Here is a 14,280-nt window from a genome sequence, read left to right as displayed (position 1 = left end):
AGAACGAAAGAGTTTGTCGCGCCGCCTTTACTTTATCGCGCTCTGCTTCCTCCTCAGCTGATCAGGGCCCTGACGGACTTCCTGGCCTTCATGGTCCTCTTCAACTACATCATCCCCGTCTCCATGTACGTCACCGTGGAGATGCAGAAGTTCCTGGGGTCTTACTTCATCATGTGGGACGACGAGATGCTCGACGAGGAGCTCGGGGAGAGGGCCGTCGTCAACACCTCGGACCTGAACGAGGAGCTGGGACAGGTAGCAGAGGGCGCTCGAATCAGAGCATTTAAAAAAAAAACTTAAAAAAAAACTTATACAACAGTTAAATTTTCTCTATCCAGGTGGAGTACGTCTTTACGGATAAGACGGGGACGCTCACAGAGAACAACATGGAGTTCATCGAGTGCTGTGTGGATGGGCATGTTTATGTACCACATGCTATCTGTAACGGACAGGTAACACCGCTAGCTTTTTATATACATTAGAACAAAATTTTTCAGGCCAAGGATTCATGTTTATGTGTATGTAAAGAAATTTTAAATTGTGAGGGAAAATTTTTTAAAAAAATACATAAAAGATGTCTAATCAACCAAAGATTTTGCGACAACCCGCACATGCATGTTCCGTTTATCTGTTATCTACAGGTGATGCCTGGTGCCTCCAGCATGGACATGATTGACACGTCGCCAGGTCCCGGAGCCAGGGTGAGCATAGCTGCTCTCATACGCTTGTCTGTATCTCCGTGCTAATGCTAACGCCGCGTTTTGTCCCCCCCTCCCACGCAGGAGCACGAGGAACTCTTCTTCCGGGCCCTGTGCTTGTGCCACACGGTGCAGGTGAAAGAGGAGGAGACGGTGGACAGCATCAAGCACGGCATCCACCAGGGCAGGTCCACCTCCTTCTACATCTCCTCCTCTCCGGACGAGGTGGCGCTGGTGGAGGGCATGAAGAGGTGGGGCGAATCCGAATGGCGGCAAAATAATTCAGTTTCCTGCCTTACGCTTTATTCCAAATGATTTGCTCTGCGCCGCAGGCTCGGTTTCACCTACCTGAGACTCAAGGACGGTCAGATGGAAATCTTGAACAGAGAGGATGAGATTGAGAGGTGAGTGTGTCCCTTAAAGCCACGTTATTCGTCTCTTTTAAGTAAAAGTTTTGCTTTTATTTGTTATTGTTTAACATTTGATAAACAGGATATCCATCTTTTTTTTAACAGATTTGAGCTTCTAGAGGTTTTGACGTTCGACTCAGTCAGACGGAGGATGAGCGTCATCGTCAGAGCCGACACTGGTAAAAAAAAAAAAAAAAAAAAAATGTGTATAGATTAACGAAAGTTGTTTTTCCTCTTACGTACTTTTTTTTTTTTTTTTTTTTTTACCTGTGTCTGTGTACAGGTGAGGTGTATCTGTTCTGCAAAGGCGCAGACTCCTCCATCTTCCCCCGGGTCGTCTCAGGCAAAGTGGACCAGGTCAAAGCTCGGGTGGAGCACAACGCAGTGGTGAGAGCGCGCGCACACACACACACACACACACACACGTTTTCTCAAACACTCATAAAGTCTGTTTCTAGGAGGGTTTCAAACGTTACGCAACTTCTTCAGCGGTTTCCACAGTTACAGTACGTGACCACGGTTTCCATGGCTACCGGAAGGCACGGCGATCAGCGGAGCGTGGCCTACTTTCATCAAATAGTTGTTCTGTAGTTTCCCAGTGAGCCGTAGCTCCCTGGCGCCGTTTCATTTTAACTCACGACGCGTTCATCAATCTGCGTCGGCCGCGTCTTCGCGCACATGTGATCGACCTCGCGTCACTGTAGAAACTAGACGGTGCGGACGAGCTGAAAGTGTCTTTTTGGTGAAAACTGGGTCAGTGAGTGAGCTTGCCACAGTTGCAAGCTCTCTCTGCAAGGACCGGAGGAAGGATGTGCAGTGGGTGTCTAAAGTTCAACGCTCTAGATTTCTGTGTAACCTGTGCGAATCTCTGTTCTCATCCAGGAGGGTCTGAGGACGCTGTGTGTCGCGTATCGGCCCCTGAGCCCCGAACAGTACCAGGAGGTCTGCCATCTGCTGAGCGGGGCCAAGCTGGCGCTGCAGGACAGGGACAAACGTCTGGCCGAGGCTTACGATGTAATTGAAAAAGACCTGATACTGCTGGGAGCCACCGCTGTGGAGGACAGGTGGACGGACACTTTAAAACATTTGACACAGAGGCAGGATGTCAACATCATGAGAATGTAGCTTGTAGCTCTGTTACGTAGTCACACTCGCACTGCATGGTGGGATTCGTGTACGCTACAGTCACGGCCCACACAAGCCTGAGCGCTGTAGAAATTCTGTGTGCGAGAAGTGCTGCCCCAGTTCTGAGCCAATTTGAGTGAGTGCATGTCCAATCGCATACGTGCGACTAAGGCAATTATAGTGCAGGCTTAAAAGGAATTGTCGGGCCGGAGGGCAGGTCGGCCCATCCCGCACAAAGGGAAATGATCCGAGCATTGTTGCCGAATAAAAAAGAGAAACCGGCACGATTGTCCTCCCGTTTAAATCTGTGCAACCCCCGTCGGCAGGCTCCAGGAGAAGGCGGCGGACACCATCGAGTCGCTCCACAAAGCCGGCATGAAGGTGTGGGTGCTGACCGGGGACAAGATGGAGACGGCGGCCGCGACCTGCTACGCCAGCAGGCTGTTCCACCGCAACACGCAGATCCTCGAGCTGACGACCAAGCGCACCGAGGAGCAGAGCCTCCACGACGTCCTGTTTGACCTGAGCAGGACGGTCCTGAGGCAGCACGGGACCATGACCCGGGACTCTTTATCCGGGTTCGTGTTGCACTCGCTAACATGCGACATAAAATCAGGGAATTAGCACACGTTGACAGTTTTTTTGAGATGCCGTTTGTCCAGTTTATCAGGTGACTGCCCCGACTACGGCCTGATCATCGACGGAGCCACCCTCTCTGCGGTGATGAGGCCCGGCCAAGAGGACTCCAACTCAGGGAACTACAAAGAGATCTTCCTGGAAATCTGCCGCAACTGCAGCGCCGTGCTCTGCTGCCGGATGGCGCCGCTCCAGAAAGCGCAGGTACGAAGGCAGCTGTGGAGTGGCAGCAGATACATTTTAAATAGCCATAGACATGACTGAACACTTCTCTTTCTAGATTGTGAAGCTGATCAAAGCCTCCAAAGAGCACCCGATCACACTGGCAATCGGAGACGGAGCTAATGATGTCAGCATGATTCTGGAGGCCCATGTCGGCATTGGTTAGCATTTCAGTCTTACTAACCTCTTACATCCCAAATCCTGGACATAGAAGCTGAACATATACTAAAAAAATTTATAAATACATAAAAAATGGCTAATCAACCAAAAATTTTGCGACCCCTCCCCTGTTGAAGACCTATGCTTTAAGTTGTAAATGTCTCCCCCTACAGGCATTATGGGTAAGGAGGGTCGTCAGGCTGTGAGGAACAGCGACTACGCCATCCCAAAGTTCAAACACCTCAAGAAGATACTGCTCGTCCACGGACACTATTACTACATACGCATCTCCGAACTCGTGCAATACTTCTTCTACAAGGTAGCCTGATGAATATTTTAGTATTTGGTCCAGGAGAGATGTTTTAAACAGGATCGTGGATCAGACACTGACCCAAAAACCGCTCTGCTCTTTTCCCAGAACGTCTGTTTCATCTTCCCCCAGTTCCTCTACCAGTTCTTCTGTGGCTTCTCGCAGCAGGTAAAATAAGAACAAACACACACGATGACTGGCGGTCAAAGACAATAAACACTGACGCCGGCGTCTGTCTTAAAAACGCAGCCACTGTACGACACAGCCTACCTGACTCTCTACAACATCAGCTTCACCTCCCTGCCCATCCTGCTCTACAGTCTCATAGAGCAGCACATTAACATGGACATCCTGAAGAAGGATCCCTCTCTGTACAGGTTAGTAAGACTCTAAATATCCTCACCCTTAGCGAGATATGTTGTGGTTTCAGATATGCTAATACCTTTCTCTTGGACTCTATGTGCACAAAATAGTAACAGACGATGACGTATGCTAACTCAACTTGGCTTGAGTGAAAGAAAACCATTTTGTCCCCAACGACGAGGCGTCTGCAGATAAACGTCCTGATGAGGCCACTTCAGCGTTCAGACGCCCCTGCATCATAAATCATAAATTACTGCTCACGAGCCTAAATCAAATTAAAATATCTCCTTACGTTCATTTCTGGTCAAGGAGCCTCCCGAAGTAGCCGGTGCGCTGCGGCGATCGATCCGCACAGGAGCCAATCGCTCAGACGCGAAGCAGACGTCCGCGATGTTGACGGCAATTTCGTGTTTATCCCCCCTCCCCCCCTATAGAGACATTGCCAAGAACTCTTTACTGCGGTGGCCCATCTTCATCTACTGGACCGTCCTGGGCGTGTACGACGCCATCGTGATGTTCTTCGGAGCCTACTTCCTGTTCGACAACACCACCTTCACCAGCAACGGACAGGTAACGCGCCGTTAGGGTTTAGTCGAGGAGGAGTCTTTGGAAATTTGAAAATATCTGATTGAAAAAGACACAATTGCTCTACACTTTTCTCTATTTTCTTTTTTTTTTTAAATAGTTCCGTTTATAATGGAAACAATACATCATCTGCTTACTTCAACATCTATAATTTGCTGTCTGTCTTCTTCAGTGTAACCTATTCAAGTATTCTTTTTTTTATTTTATTTCAATCTTGGGATTTCACCTACGGACTGAATTGGCTCTCGGGCCAGTTCATGTTTAAACAAATTTAAATTTTTGTGGGAATTTTTTTTAAAAAATGTATAAAAAATGTCTAATCAACCAAAGATTTTTGCGACCCCCTCTGCAGTGCCTCCGCAGACCCTCTAGGGGTCGCAGACCCCCTGTTGAAGACCTATGTTTTAGAGAGCGTAAACCAAACTTAATCCTTGCCTTTTTAATCCCACGTGTTTCTTCTTGAATTAAGAGAAAAAAGATAAAAAAAAGTTGATGTACTGTTTGCTTGTCGAGTCATAGCAAAATCTGACATGAAAGCTTTACTCCCAGCATGAGAGTTGATATTTACTTAAAAAAAACAAAGGTAAAAAGTCTCATAATGGCTTTGCACAAAACATTTATTTTACTGTACATTTTTTCTTGACAAAAAAAAAAAAAAAAAAGATTATATCAGTGTACTGACGGTTTCACTTTCACATATGACATGACAGGTCTTGCACGATCCTTTCTTTCGATTTCCAAGCGGCATTATTCTCCCAGAAACCTTTCGGACCACTTTGAGTTGCTTGATTTCACTTGATTTTCTTCTTGTTATTATTATTATTTTGCATCTAATCTGTTTATTTTCTCTTCTTCTTCAGCCGCAAAGCTGTTTTATTTGTCTTGTTTTTTCTTCGGGCCATATCCTCTTCTTCTTCCTATCCTCTTAAATTTGTGTTGCTTTTTCTTTTTGCTTCTCTTTCCTCCTCCCAGCTAATGACAACCAACACACAGATGGTAAGCCTGTCCCTGTATCTCTGTCACCTGCCCCCCCCCCACCCTCCTCCTCCTAGTTTCCTCTGTTTGGTCGGCATCACACAGCCTGAAACAAACATCTCATGTCCAGCCCTCAGTGCTTGCTGTAGACACATCACCTCTAGGCTTTTGTGTAGTGGTCACCTTCTCCTAGATCCATGCTCATACGCCCAGCTGTTAGTGACCTACATATCCTGTTTGCACTGTTTGATTGGGACGTTAAAAGGACGCATAAAGAGAACATTTGCGACCTCTTCTTCCATTACACGGCATTCGAGACATTTAGCGACCTCTCTAATCTAATTCTCCTCCAGTCGATGGTGATCCTCGCTCGAGTAGAAGATCTTTGTTGAACGTGAAACTTAAGGACTTATTTGTAACGAAACACTAGACGCAGGCAATGTTTCAACCGAGAGACGCTTTCAAAACGTTACAAACAAGCAGATCAGCCGTTGAAATTGACCTCATCATATTTTATATTCTAAATATTTTATATTTATTGTGTATCTTAGGGAACATTGCAGGTATTTTAATGGTGTTTAATGATGGAAGAATACAAGAAATGAAATAAATTTGGTAAAATATGACCTTTGAGTGGTTTGGTTTGCCACTGAGGAGGTTTTACTTTTCATTTAAAAATAAATACAGTCACAGTTTCATTCGTCACCACCATGTGTGCGCATGCATTTGCTCACGTAGGCTGGTCAGACTTAAGCTAGGCTAGGCTAAGAGGCTAACGTGACACCCCTGCCTCTTAAACTTAAACTGCATACCTTAAATGAGCTCGCACAGCCCGTCCCGAAAAGGACATTTTAAAAAGCTTCCCTTGCAGGTTGAGATTAACGGCGACACTTGAGTCATTCAGAACCATCTCACCTATCACGTCTCTCATCCGTCCGATAACCCGTGCTTCGCCTGAGCTTCACCTGAACACCTGAGCACCCTGCCATCTGTTTGATTGATTGAATCTTTACTGACTATTGGGTTTATTTTTTCGTAAAAGCTCACCTATCACGAATTTGTCACAGAGTTGATCTCATCAGAAATATGTCAATAACCCGACTGTCATCATTTGTCTTCTGTAGATGTTCGGAAACTGGACGTTTGGGACACTGGTCTTCACTGTGTTAGTCTTCACTGTTACATTTAAGGTAACCACACACACACATATATATACGCTGGATTAAGCCTTGTTAAATCTATACCATTCAGCTTTTTTTTTTTTTTTTTTTTTGTCGTGTAGTTGGCTCTAGATACTCACTACTGGACGTGGATCAACCATTTCGTCATCTGGGGCTCGCTGATCTTCTTCGTGGTCTTCTCTCTGCTCTGGGGTGGAATCATCTGGTATGCTTAAAAAATTTTAAAATTAAAAAATTAAAAGTGGAGTCGACCCCTTTTCCGTTTAAAAATGTCTCCATTCCCTTCTCTTTGCTCACAGGCCTTTCCTCAACTACCAGAGGATGTACTACGTGTTCATGCAGATGTTGTCTAGCGGCCCCGCCTGGCTCAGCATAATCCTCCTGATAACGGCCAGTCTGCTGCCAGATGTGGTGAAGAAGGTCATCTGGAGGGCGCTGTGGCCCACCACCACTGAACGCATACAGGTGGGAACACAGGCCAATTTAAATACTTTCAAATATAAACTTGTCTATTTTTTTTTTTAACGAAAAACTCTTGCGATGGGGCGGAACGGCGCCCCCTGCTGCTTCGTGTTGTTGTTCATACATAAACCGCTAGTTGTGACTTTTCTAACTGATTGATGACCGTGGGTCACCAGATGTACGCCGGGTTTGGCTACGTCCCCGCTTTGTTGGACGTAAGTTGGTCTCCGTCTGCGTGCGGTGCTCCTTCTTTCTTCCTAAGATGCATGCGTTCAGACAGAGCGGCCGTTAGAGAGGACATTCACCGTTAAAGAGTTTCTCGTGAACAGATCGAGACAATCGTTATAACAGAACAGACACGTATAAAGTTTAGATGCAGCCTTTTAAATGAGTGTTTGCTTTTTGTTTGCAGTAACAGTGTTGTAAATATTCTCACTTTGACCGGCTCCATCTCCTGTTAACCTACCTAATAATATGAAACTTTTCTTAAATATTTCTGATCCTCTAAGATGCGCTGAGCCTTCTCTCTAGCTCCTGTTCCTCTCTGCTTTCACTAATTGATCATTTTGACGGATGACTTTCGGAGTTTTAACTCTTCCCTCTCCTCCTCCTCCTCTGACCTCCTGGTCACCCTTCCTCCTCCTCCTCCTCCTCCTCTCCCTCTGGTTCTCCTCTGTGGCAGACTAAGCGTCGATGCCTTGCCTCCGAGCCTTCCACCATCTTTATGCTGTCTCAGACCTCCAGCAGAATGAGTTTCTAACCCAGCCCTCCAGGAGGTGACCCCTCTGCCTTTCCTCCTGTCTCTTTGCGTAGAATCCCTCCTTCCTTTATATTTCCCTTATTTATTTATTTATATTTATATTTTTACCCTTGCTTCAGTTTTGCACGAAGTCATTTTTGCCTAAGTGCATGCCTGTGTATTCATAGCGTGTCCCTTATAAGCTGTTGTTTTATAAGAATGTGTTTGTCTCCAATTGTAAATGTGCGTATGTGTGTCCACAGCAATTTAAAGATAAGAGAAGGTTTGACAGGCCCATGGCCTTCCTGAGTTCAGACTCCTTAATAGATGGAGTAGCTGTCACAGAAGCCTAGAGGGCTTCAGCACGGTAAACCCTGCTACTGTGTGTTTGATGGTGGGTTGTTTTAGCTGACTAACACGTGGGTTCAAGTATTTGTGTATCTGTGTGAAGGTATTAAAAGTTTTCTCCAGGTAATGTATGTCGTGCTGGCTACCAGTTGGGTGTTTCCTTATATGGAGCTTGGGCGCCATCTAGTGACACATGTCATTACTGCTAGGGCCAAAGACTTAACTGCTACCACAGAGGGAGTGGATGTTCATGCATGGGTTGTTTGGCATGGTTTGCTTCCACGAAGCAAGCTTGTGGTGTTACAGATATTTTTTTTGGATTTTTTTATTTATTTAAGTTTTTTTTTATACTTAACATGCTTGTGTTGCGTTGCTTAAACTGAGTGGATACGACATGATCGTCACAGCTGGTCAAGTACGTGAAAGTAAGTTAACGCTTTAAGACCCGAACATCCGCCTGCGCATAAAAAAAAAAGAAAAAAATTGAATTACCGTAACTCGCCGATGGACAGAATTCAAAGTGCGGTTGAATACTGGGAAGAGAGAAAAAAAGCTGCCATTACGGTAATTATGACGCACCGCTGCTGCGGGTTGCGGAGCGACGCAAGAGAGAGTTATGTCGATGAATTTCTTGGTAAAAAAAACAAAGTTAGTTACATCTTTGAGATGTCACGAATGTCTTCCAGATAAAAGCACAACTTTCCATACTTTTTGAATTTTGTCAATAGCGCAAACCACTGTGAATTACGGTAATTCAAATACCGCGGGCTTTTACGCATTACCGGCGAGACGTTCAGGCTTTAAAGGGTTAAAAGCTTGAAATTCTAAAAACAATGAAATTGTCTAGACAAGAAGATCACTGCTAGGACAAGCTAGCTAGCTAGCTTAAAAAAAAATGTTACTGCAGTGAATCGAGTTAATGTTAATTGAGTAGCAGCTATGAAGTGAGCATGACTGCAGTCATTTGATCCAATAAAGTCAGAAGGACATTAGTGGGGAAGCCACTGAGATTGAGTCCTATTGTAGAAGGAGGAAACAGGACAGGGTATAAAATGTGGCCAGATGAGATAACCATGTCATCTCCACCTGCTCTCTGAAAGCTACCACACGTACCATGTGTTATATATTCTTCTTCTTTCTCCTGCCCACTTAACTTCTCCACTTTTTGTCCCCCCCCTCCACTCACACAGAACGCTGATAAACTATACAAGGGCCAGCTGTCGGAGTTCACCCCCCTGGCGTCTCTCCACGCCCCGCCAAAGTCTGGCAGCCACCGGCGAGGATCGGAAAACCAAAGGAACGCCCCGAACCCCCGAAGGTCTGAAAACCTTTCCAAGAAAATCATGTACACGCGCTGGCAAAGAGCGCCAGACTACTGCACATTCACCCCCCTCCTCCGATTTTCAGACGGCTCCCGCCAATCAAAGCAGAGTCACTCGTACAGTGGGGCGGGGCCTGAAACCTCAGTCTGACCTTTATAATTTTGTCTGCTGCTTTTTTTCTTCTTCTTTTTTTTTTAAACTCATATACCCCGATATCACACACGGTGGTATCCAGTCTGAGCTGAACTGAACAAAACAGCGAATCAGATAAACACGTGGAATGTAAAGTTGCCCAAAAGTATCTGGAACTAATTTATTTTCCGAGCTGAAATCAAATAACGGACTAAGTTGCAGGGTTTTTTTTTTCTAAATCTGATGAAGGGATTACAAAGAACGTGACCTTCGTAACTGGACTCCATATAAGGGCTCTGTGTATTTACCACAAGCTTTGTTTCCCACTAAAACATGTGCACTGGCCCTTTACTTGTATCTGCCTTGGGGGGCAGCTTTAAGTGTACTTTAATTATTAGGATTTTTAATAGTTGTGGTGAATGGAACTGTGATGATGGCGGGAATGACGATGAAGAGGTTTCGAGGTTTCGCTGACCGGACATTCCCTCCTCTTTTAATTCATCCTCGCCTTCTTTCCTTCTCTCTGTCTCGTTCTGCATTTTCCATAGGACTAACTGGTGTTGCCTGTGTGCAAACATGTTATCCCGAAACACTCCGTAGGACTCTGGAGTCAGATCCTACAACATTGTAAGGAGGGCTGCAGTAGAGGAGGAAAAGCCAAAGTGTTGGGTTGAGGATTTACAGTTGGTCTTTCTACCAACTTTAGCTCCGCGTCCGACACTTAAGCTTTCACATGTGGGTAGATTAGCGTGATTGGTGGGATAGATGTACGTGTGTCTGTGTACTGTCTTTAAGTGTACACCTTATATGTGACATATTTATTAGTGATGGCATCCAGTAGAAATGGCTACTTCCTTGCTGTTGCCTGCTGCCTTAATATCACACAAAATCATGTACCAAAGATACTACGAGCTCCTTTGGATGATAACAGATACAAATATTGTGTGTTTATTTAGTTCTGAAGAAAAAGAAGAAGAAAAACCGGATTTGATTTTCGATTGTATACATTTTGTTGTATTTCCCAACACAACAAAAAAAAACTTTTTTCTTTTTTTTTTTTTTACATCAAGTGCCGTTCTTGTTGCCTTAAAGTTTAAAGAACACATGTCCATTTAAGCTTGGTTCATACTTCTGCAAAGTATCCACACCATGCTCGTGTGCCTGGTGTCGGCATCATTCTGTAATTGCTCAAGTCAAACGCTAGGTGGCGACAAGTCAGCTGTGTTGAGTTTCTGAAGTATACTGAGGCAGTGGCCTCATTTAGTATATAGCCGAGCTAATACCGTAAAAGACAAAAAAAACAGAGGGCACAATCATACAAAATGTGGAAAATGCCGTTTCAAACAAATGAAATAAGTAAAAATAATAAGAGCATTAAATTAATTGTTTAATTAAGAACTTAACTATAAAATGAAAACTTGCATTTTAATTGTGACCCTGTGCTCTCCTTTTCCGTCCTCCTCATCATAAATGCCTCGTAGTCTGTGTTGTGGTTTGACCTGAGGTGTAGCAAAAGTATCAAGATTTTGATTTGAGAATCAATTTTAGAGCCTGGTATCGGAAGTATCGATATCGATATCCGGGCAGCTGATGCCAGGCTACGCCGTAGATCCACTGCAGAAGCATGAATCGAGTTTTAGTCGTGCTAGGAAATCAGTTCTGTGCTGAAGAACTGTACTGGCATTGGTCACACACAGGAACTACAAAATATATGATCATATTCAATAAAAGGCACAGGATACAAAAGCAAAAACTTGATGTAACTTAATTCCGTAGCAGCCAGTCATCTAAGCAGGTTAACATATTTCCAAAAACTGTTACTATTCATTGAAATTATTTGATCTAAAGGTTCACATCTGCATATTAGCAACTGATAAAGGGACACAGAAGTAAATATGTGGGGCTCTTCAAGTCCAGAGTATGGGCAGCTTAGTTGTTTAGGCTTAGCTTGATTATAGCACCAGTAGCTTAGCAATCCCGCTCTTAAAAGCCTTAATGACACGGGCCTTCACGGCGCAGTCTGTCTCAACTCTGTCTCACATTTACTTTCTAGCTGTCTCTTTGTTTCCTCCTTCACCTCCCTCCGCTGAAGCCATGTGGAACTTTTCTTACCGGTCTCATCATCGTCGTCATCATCTTCTCGTCTCCATCCTCCCGTCTGTTTCGTCCGTCGACCCCACCCTTCGTGAGACCGAATAGAAATGACGTACTCTTCTCAATAGTGCTTCTATGAACCAAAGCCTTGTCGCTGCTAGAAATACGTTTAGCTGCTTTACATTAGGTGCCTTGTGCTAGTTGACGAAATCTGTTTGTGCTGAACTGTCTTTGCTTGCTTGTTATTTGGTGAGTCGACTACTGTTAATAAGCGCTGGGACGGCGCAAAGGCTCTGCGGGGGATGAATGTACGGATGCACTACCGACGAGCGACTGTGAGAATGACAAACAAAGTAAAATGGTGAATGTAAACTTAAGTTTTCATGCAGGTTATTCCGAGGAACAGTCGGTGAACAAATTCATTGCATTTTTTTTTAATTGTTTTAAAGTGTTTAACGTTTGCCCATCTGTCTTTAAAATGTTATATTTTTTACTGTTTTTTTTTTTTTTTTTTTTTTTTGGTCACGTGTAAAGTTCCCCTTTGCACACTGGAAAAGATCACGATCCGAAGATGTCTTTGTTTTAACGAAAACTGACACACCGTTAAGAAAACCATCACAGCAACACTTTTCCATTCTTTGTGAAAATACTGGCTTAGGTAACCAGACATATCGGGACTAAAAATCCTTTCTGAGAGCAGCGAGGAGCCTCTCGTATCAGAGGCAGCCGATTGTCGCAACAAGCTAAGAGAACCAATGAGTAGAACCAAACTGAAGCTGAAATATTGCCTTTCCACTGCAAAAAAAGTGGCCTCGAAGCAGTCAAATGTCGGCCACCTCAACGAAGAATGTTATTGGAGCTTGAATTGTCTGTTAACTTGAAGACTCTTTCTGATGGTCCAACCAATAGTAAACATATTCTCTCTTATATAGAGGGTAGGCATGTGACGTCACAGCTGGGGGAAGTCTCCATGGTTACGCCACTGAGTGGCAAAAAGTGACAGTTGAAGATGGAGATTAGCAGCAACAGTTTGAATCATAGGTTTTAAATAACTATTAAACACTAAACTGAATATTTGTAATCATCCTTTTAACGCAACAGTGTTGTATGGCTTTACTTCTCAGTTAAGCTCTTAGCGTTAGCATCTTTTATTTAAGTACATTTAATATAACTGAACTAAAACTAACTCAAACTGAGGCGAATCCACTTTTCCAAATCCAAAAGAGTTGGTATGGATCATTGTCGAGTCCAATTGTCCTTAATTTGATCTGATAATTCACATTTTCCCCGTTTCTCGCTGTTTTTACTGATACCATATTTTCGCCACTCAGAGGGGCGTGGCCCCGGGCGGCAGTGACGTCAATGCACGCCCTCTATACTTGATCAAAATTAATTCTGATCTGAGTTAAGGGACTTAACTAACTGGGGGTTGAACTGAATTCAAGCTTTTATTCTTTATTACTACAGCTGACAGGGTGTCAGTGGAATCTTCAACAAACCAATAAAACACCCACGGCGACGGTAGTAGTTTTTGTATGTACGCTAGAGATCACGGGAGACTTGTTACTCATTACATTTTTTTTTTTTTTTTTTACTTTTTGGAGACAGTATTTGACTTGTGTCTTGCTTACGAGTGGACACTGGACACGTGTGTTTGTATGTATGCATAACTTAAAAGAAAAGAAAAAGAGATTACTGTGGCGTTATAGCTGATTCTCAGATGCACTGAACCGTCTGAAGATTGACACTTTGCTGTAGAAACTTTCAAAGCCATTTAAGGTGGATTTAAGGTTATGTCACTCTCGTCCTAACTATCCCAATCTTTCACTCCTACCTAAACATGACAGCCTTCGAACTGAATGTTATCTTCACTCTTTTACAATGTGTTACGGTAAAGTGATCTTCTCATAACCAATGGTATCGATAAATCTCAGCAGATACAACATATATATATGAATATATATATATATATATATATGAAAAAAAATGTAGTTATGTTAATTAATGTACAGTTTTGGGGGTCTTTTTGTATACAGTTTTTAACAGAGTCATATCAAGATTTATTGTGGATGTTTGCCAACCTTTCTGTAGCTATGGACGGCAGGCAACTGTATATTTGCTTCAAAATAAAAGCCAGAAGTGTATGAAAATTGAACCCTGACATTATTCGGTGCACTTTCTTTGCGAGCCACAAGGACGCAGTAGAGTCTTTCTTTTCAGAAGTCTTGGGAAATCGGAAGTTTCGAATAAGCGAAGTATAATCGAAAGGAGGTTTCACGCGCAGGGCTTGTATCGGTGCATAATCGGCGCGTGAATCTACGACTAAAGTACCAGCTGGTGTCGTAAATGACACTCGGGAAACGAAACAAAACGGGACAATTTTTAGATGTAACGTGTTACCCCCCCTAAGCTGCTGCGGGGCTGCTGTCTGCGCCGTACGAGGACGTCAACAAGATTAGGATGGAGGTTTTTGGATCGATTGGTTTCCCTTCATCCTTTTCACTTCTCATCTGCGCTGA

The 14,280-nt window shown here is 43.9% G+C and overlaps 1 protein-coding gene across 9 annotated transcripts in view; it reads left to right on the top strand.

Moving 5' to 3' along the window:
• atp11a (ATPase phospholipid transporting 11A) overlaps positions 1–13,916 on the top strand; it is a 34,579-nt gene extending 20,663 nt beyond the window's left edge. The window contains exons 12-33 of one of the 9 annotated variants that reach the window (XM_047576678.1): positions 58–255; positions 339–452; positions 642–701; positions 783–949; positions 1,031–1,102; positions 1,214–1,287; positions 1,392–1,495; positions 1,991–2,172; positions 2,560–2,811; positions 2,896–3,073; positions 3,150–3,252; positions 3,424–3,569; positions 3,669–3,728; positions 3,810–3,937; positions 4,358–4,493; positions 5,481–5,504; positions 6,608–6,673; positions 6,766–6,869; positions 6,964–7,129; positions 9,404–9,531; positions 10,216–10,294; positions 11,721–13,916. In XM_047576678.1, the coding sequence (XP_047432634.1) occupies positions 58–255; positions 339–452; positions 642–701; positions 783–949; positions 1,031–1,102; positions 1,214–1,287; positions 1,392–1,495; positions 1,991–2,172; positions 2,560–2,811; positions 2,896–3,073; positions 3,150–3,252; positions 3,424–3,569; positions 3,669–3,728; positions 3,810–3,937; positions 4,358–4,493; positions 5,481–5,504; positions 6,608–6,673; positions 6,766–6,869; positions 6,964–7,129; positions 9,404–9,531; positions 10,216–10,267 (2,514 nt within the window). In that variant the 3' untranslated portion in view covers positions 10,268–10,294; positions 11,721–13,916. Of the gene's footprint in view, positions 1–57; positions 256–338; positions 453–641; positions 702–782; positions 950–1,030; positions 1,103–1,213; positions 1,288–1,391; positions 1,496–1,990; positions 2,173–2,559; positions 2,812–2,895; positions 3,074–3,149; positions 3,253–3,423; positions 3,570–3,668; positions 3,729–3,809; positions 3,938–4,357; positions 4,494–5,480; positions 5,505–6,607; positions 6,674–6,765; positions 6,870–6,963; positions 7,130–7,808; positions 7,903–8,128; positions 8,233–9,403 lie in introns of those variants that run through there. The other 8 variants (XR_007111415.1, XM_047576677.1, XM_047576681.1 and 5 more) reach the window with 8 other exon arrangements.
• The last annotated feature ends 364 nt before the right edge of the window (positions 13,917–14,280 follow it).

The sequence above is a fragment of the Mugil cephalus genome, chromosome 23, assembly GCF_022458985.1.
Source record: "Mugil cephalus isolate CIBA_MC_2020 chromosome 23, CIBA_Mcephalus_1.1, whole genome shotgun sequence".
Lineage (NCBI taxonomy): Eukaryota > Metazoa > Chordata > Actinopteri > Mugiliformes > Mugilidae > Mugil > Mugil cephalus.
The sequence above is the reverse complement of the archived record's forward strand: the minus strand, read 5'-3'. Positions and strand labels throughout refer to the sequence as shown.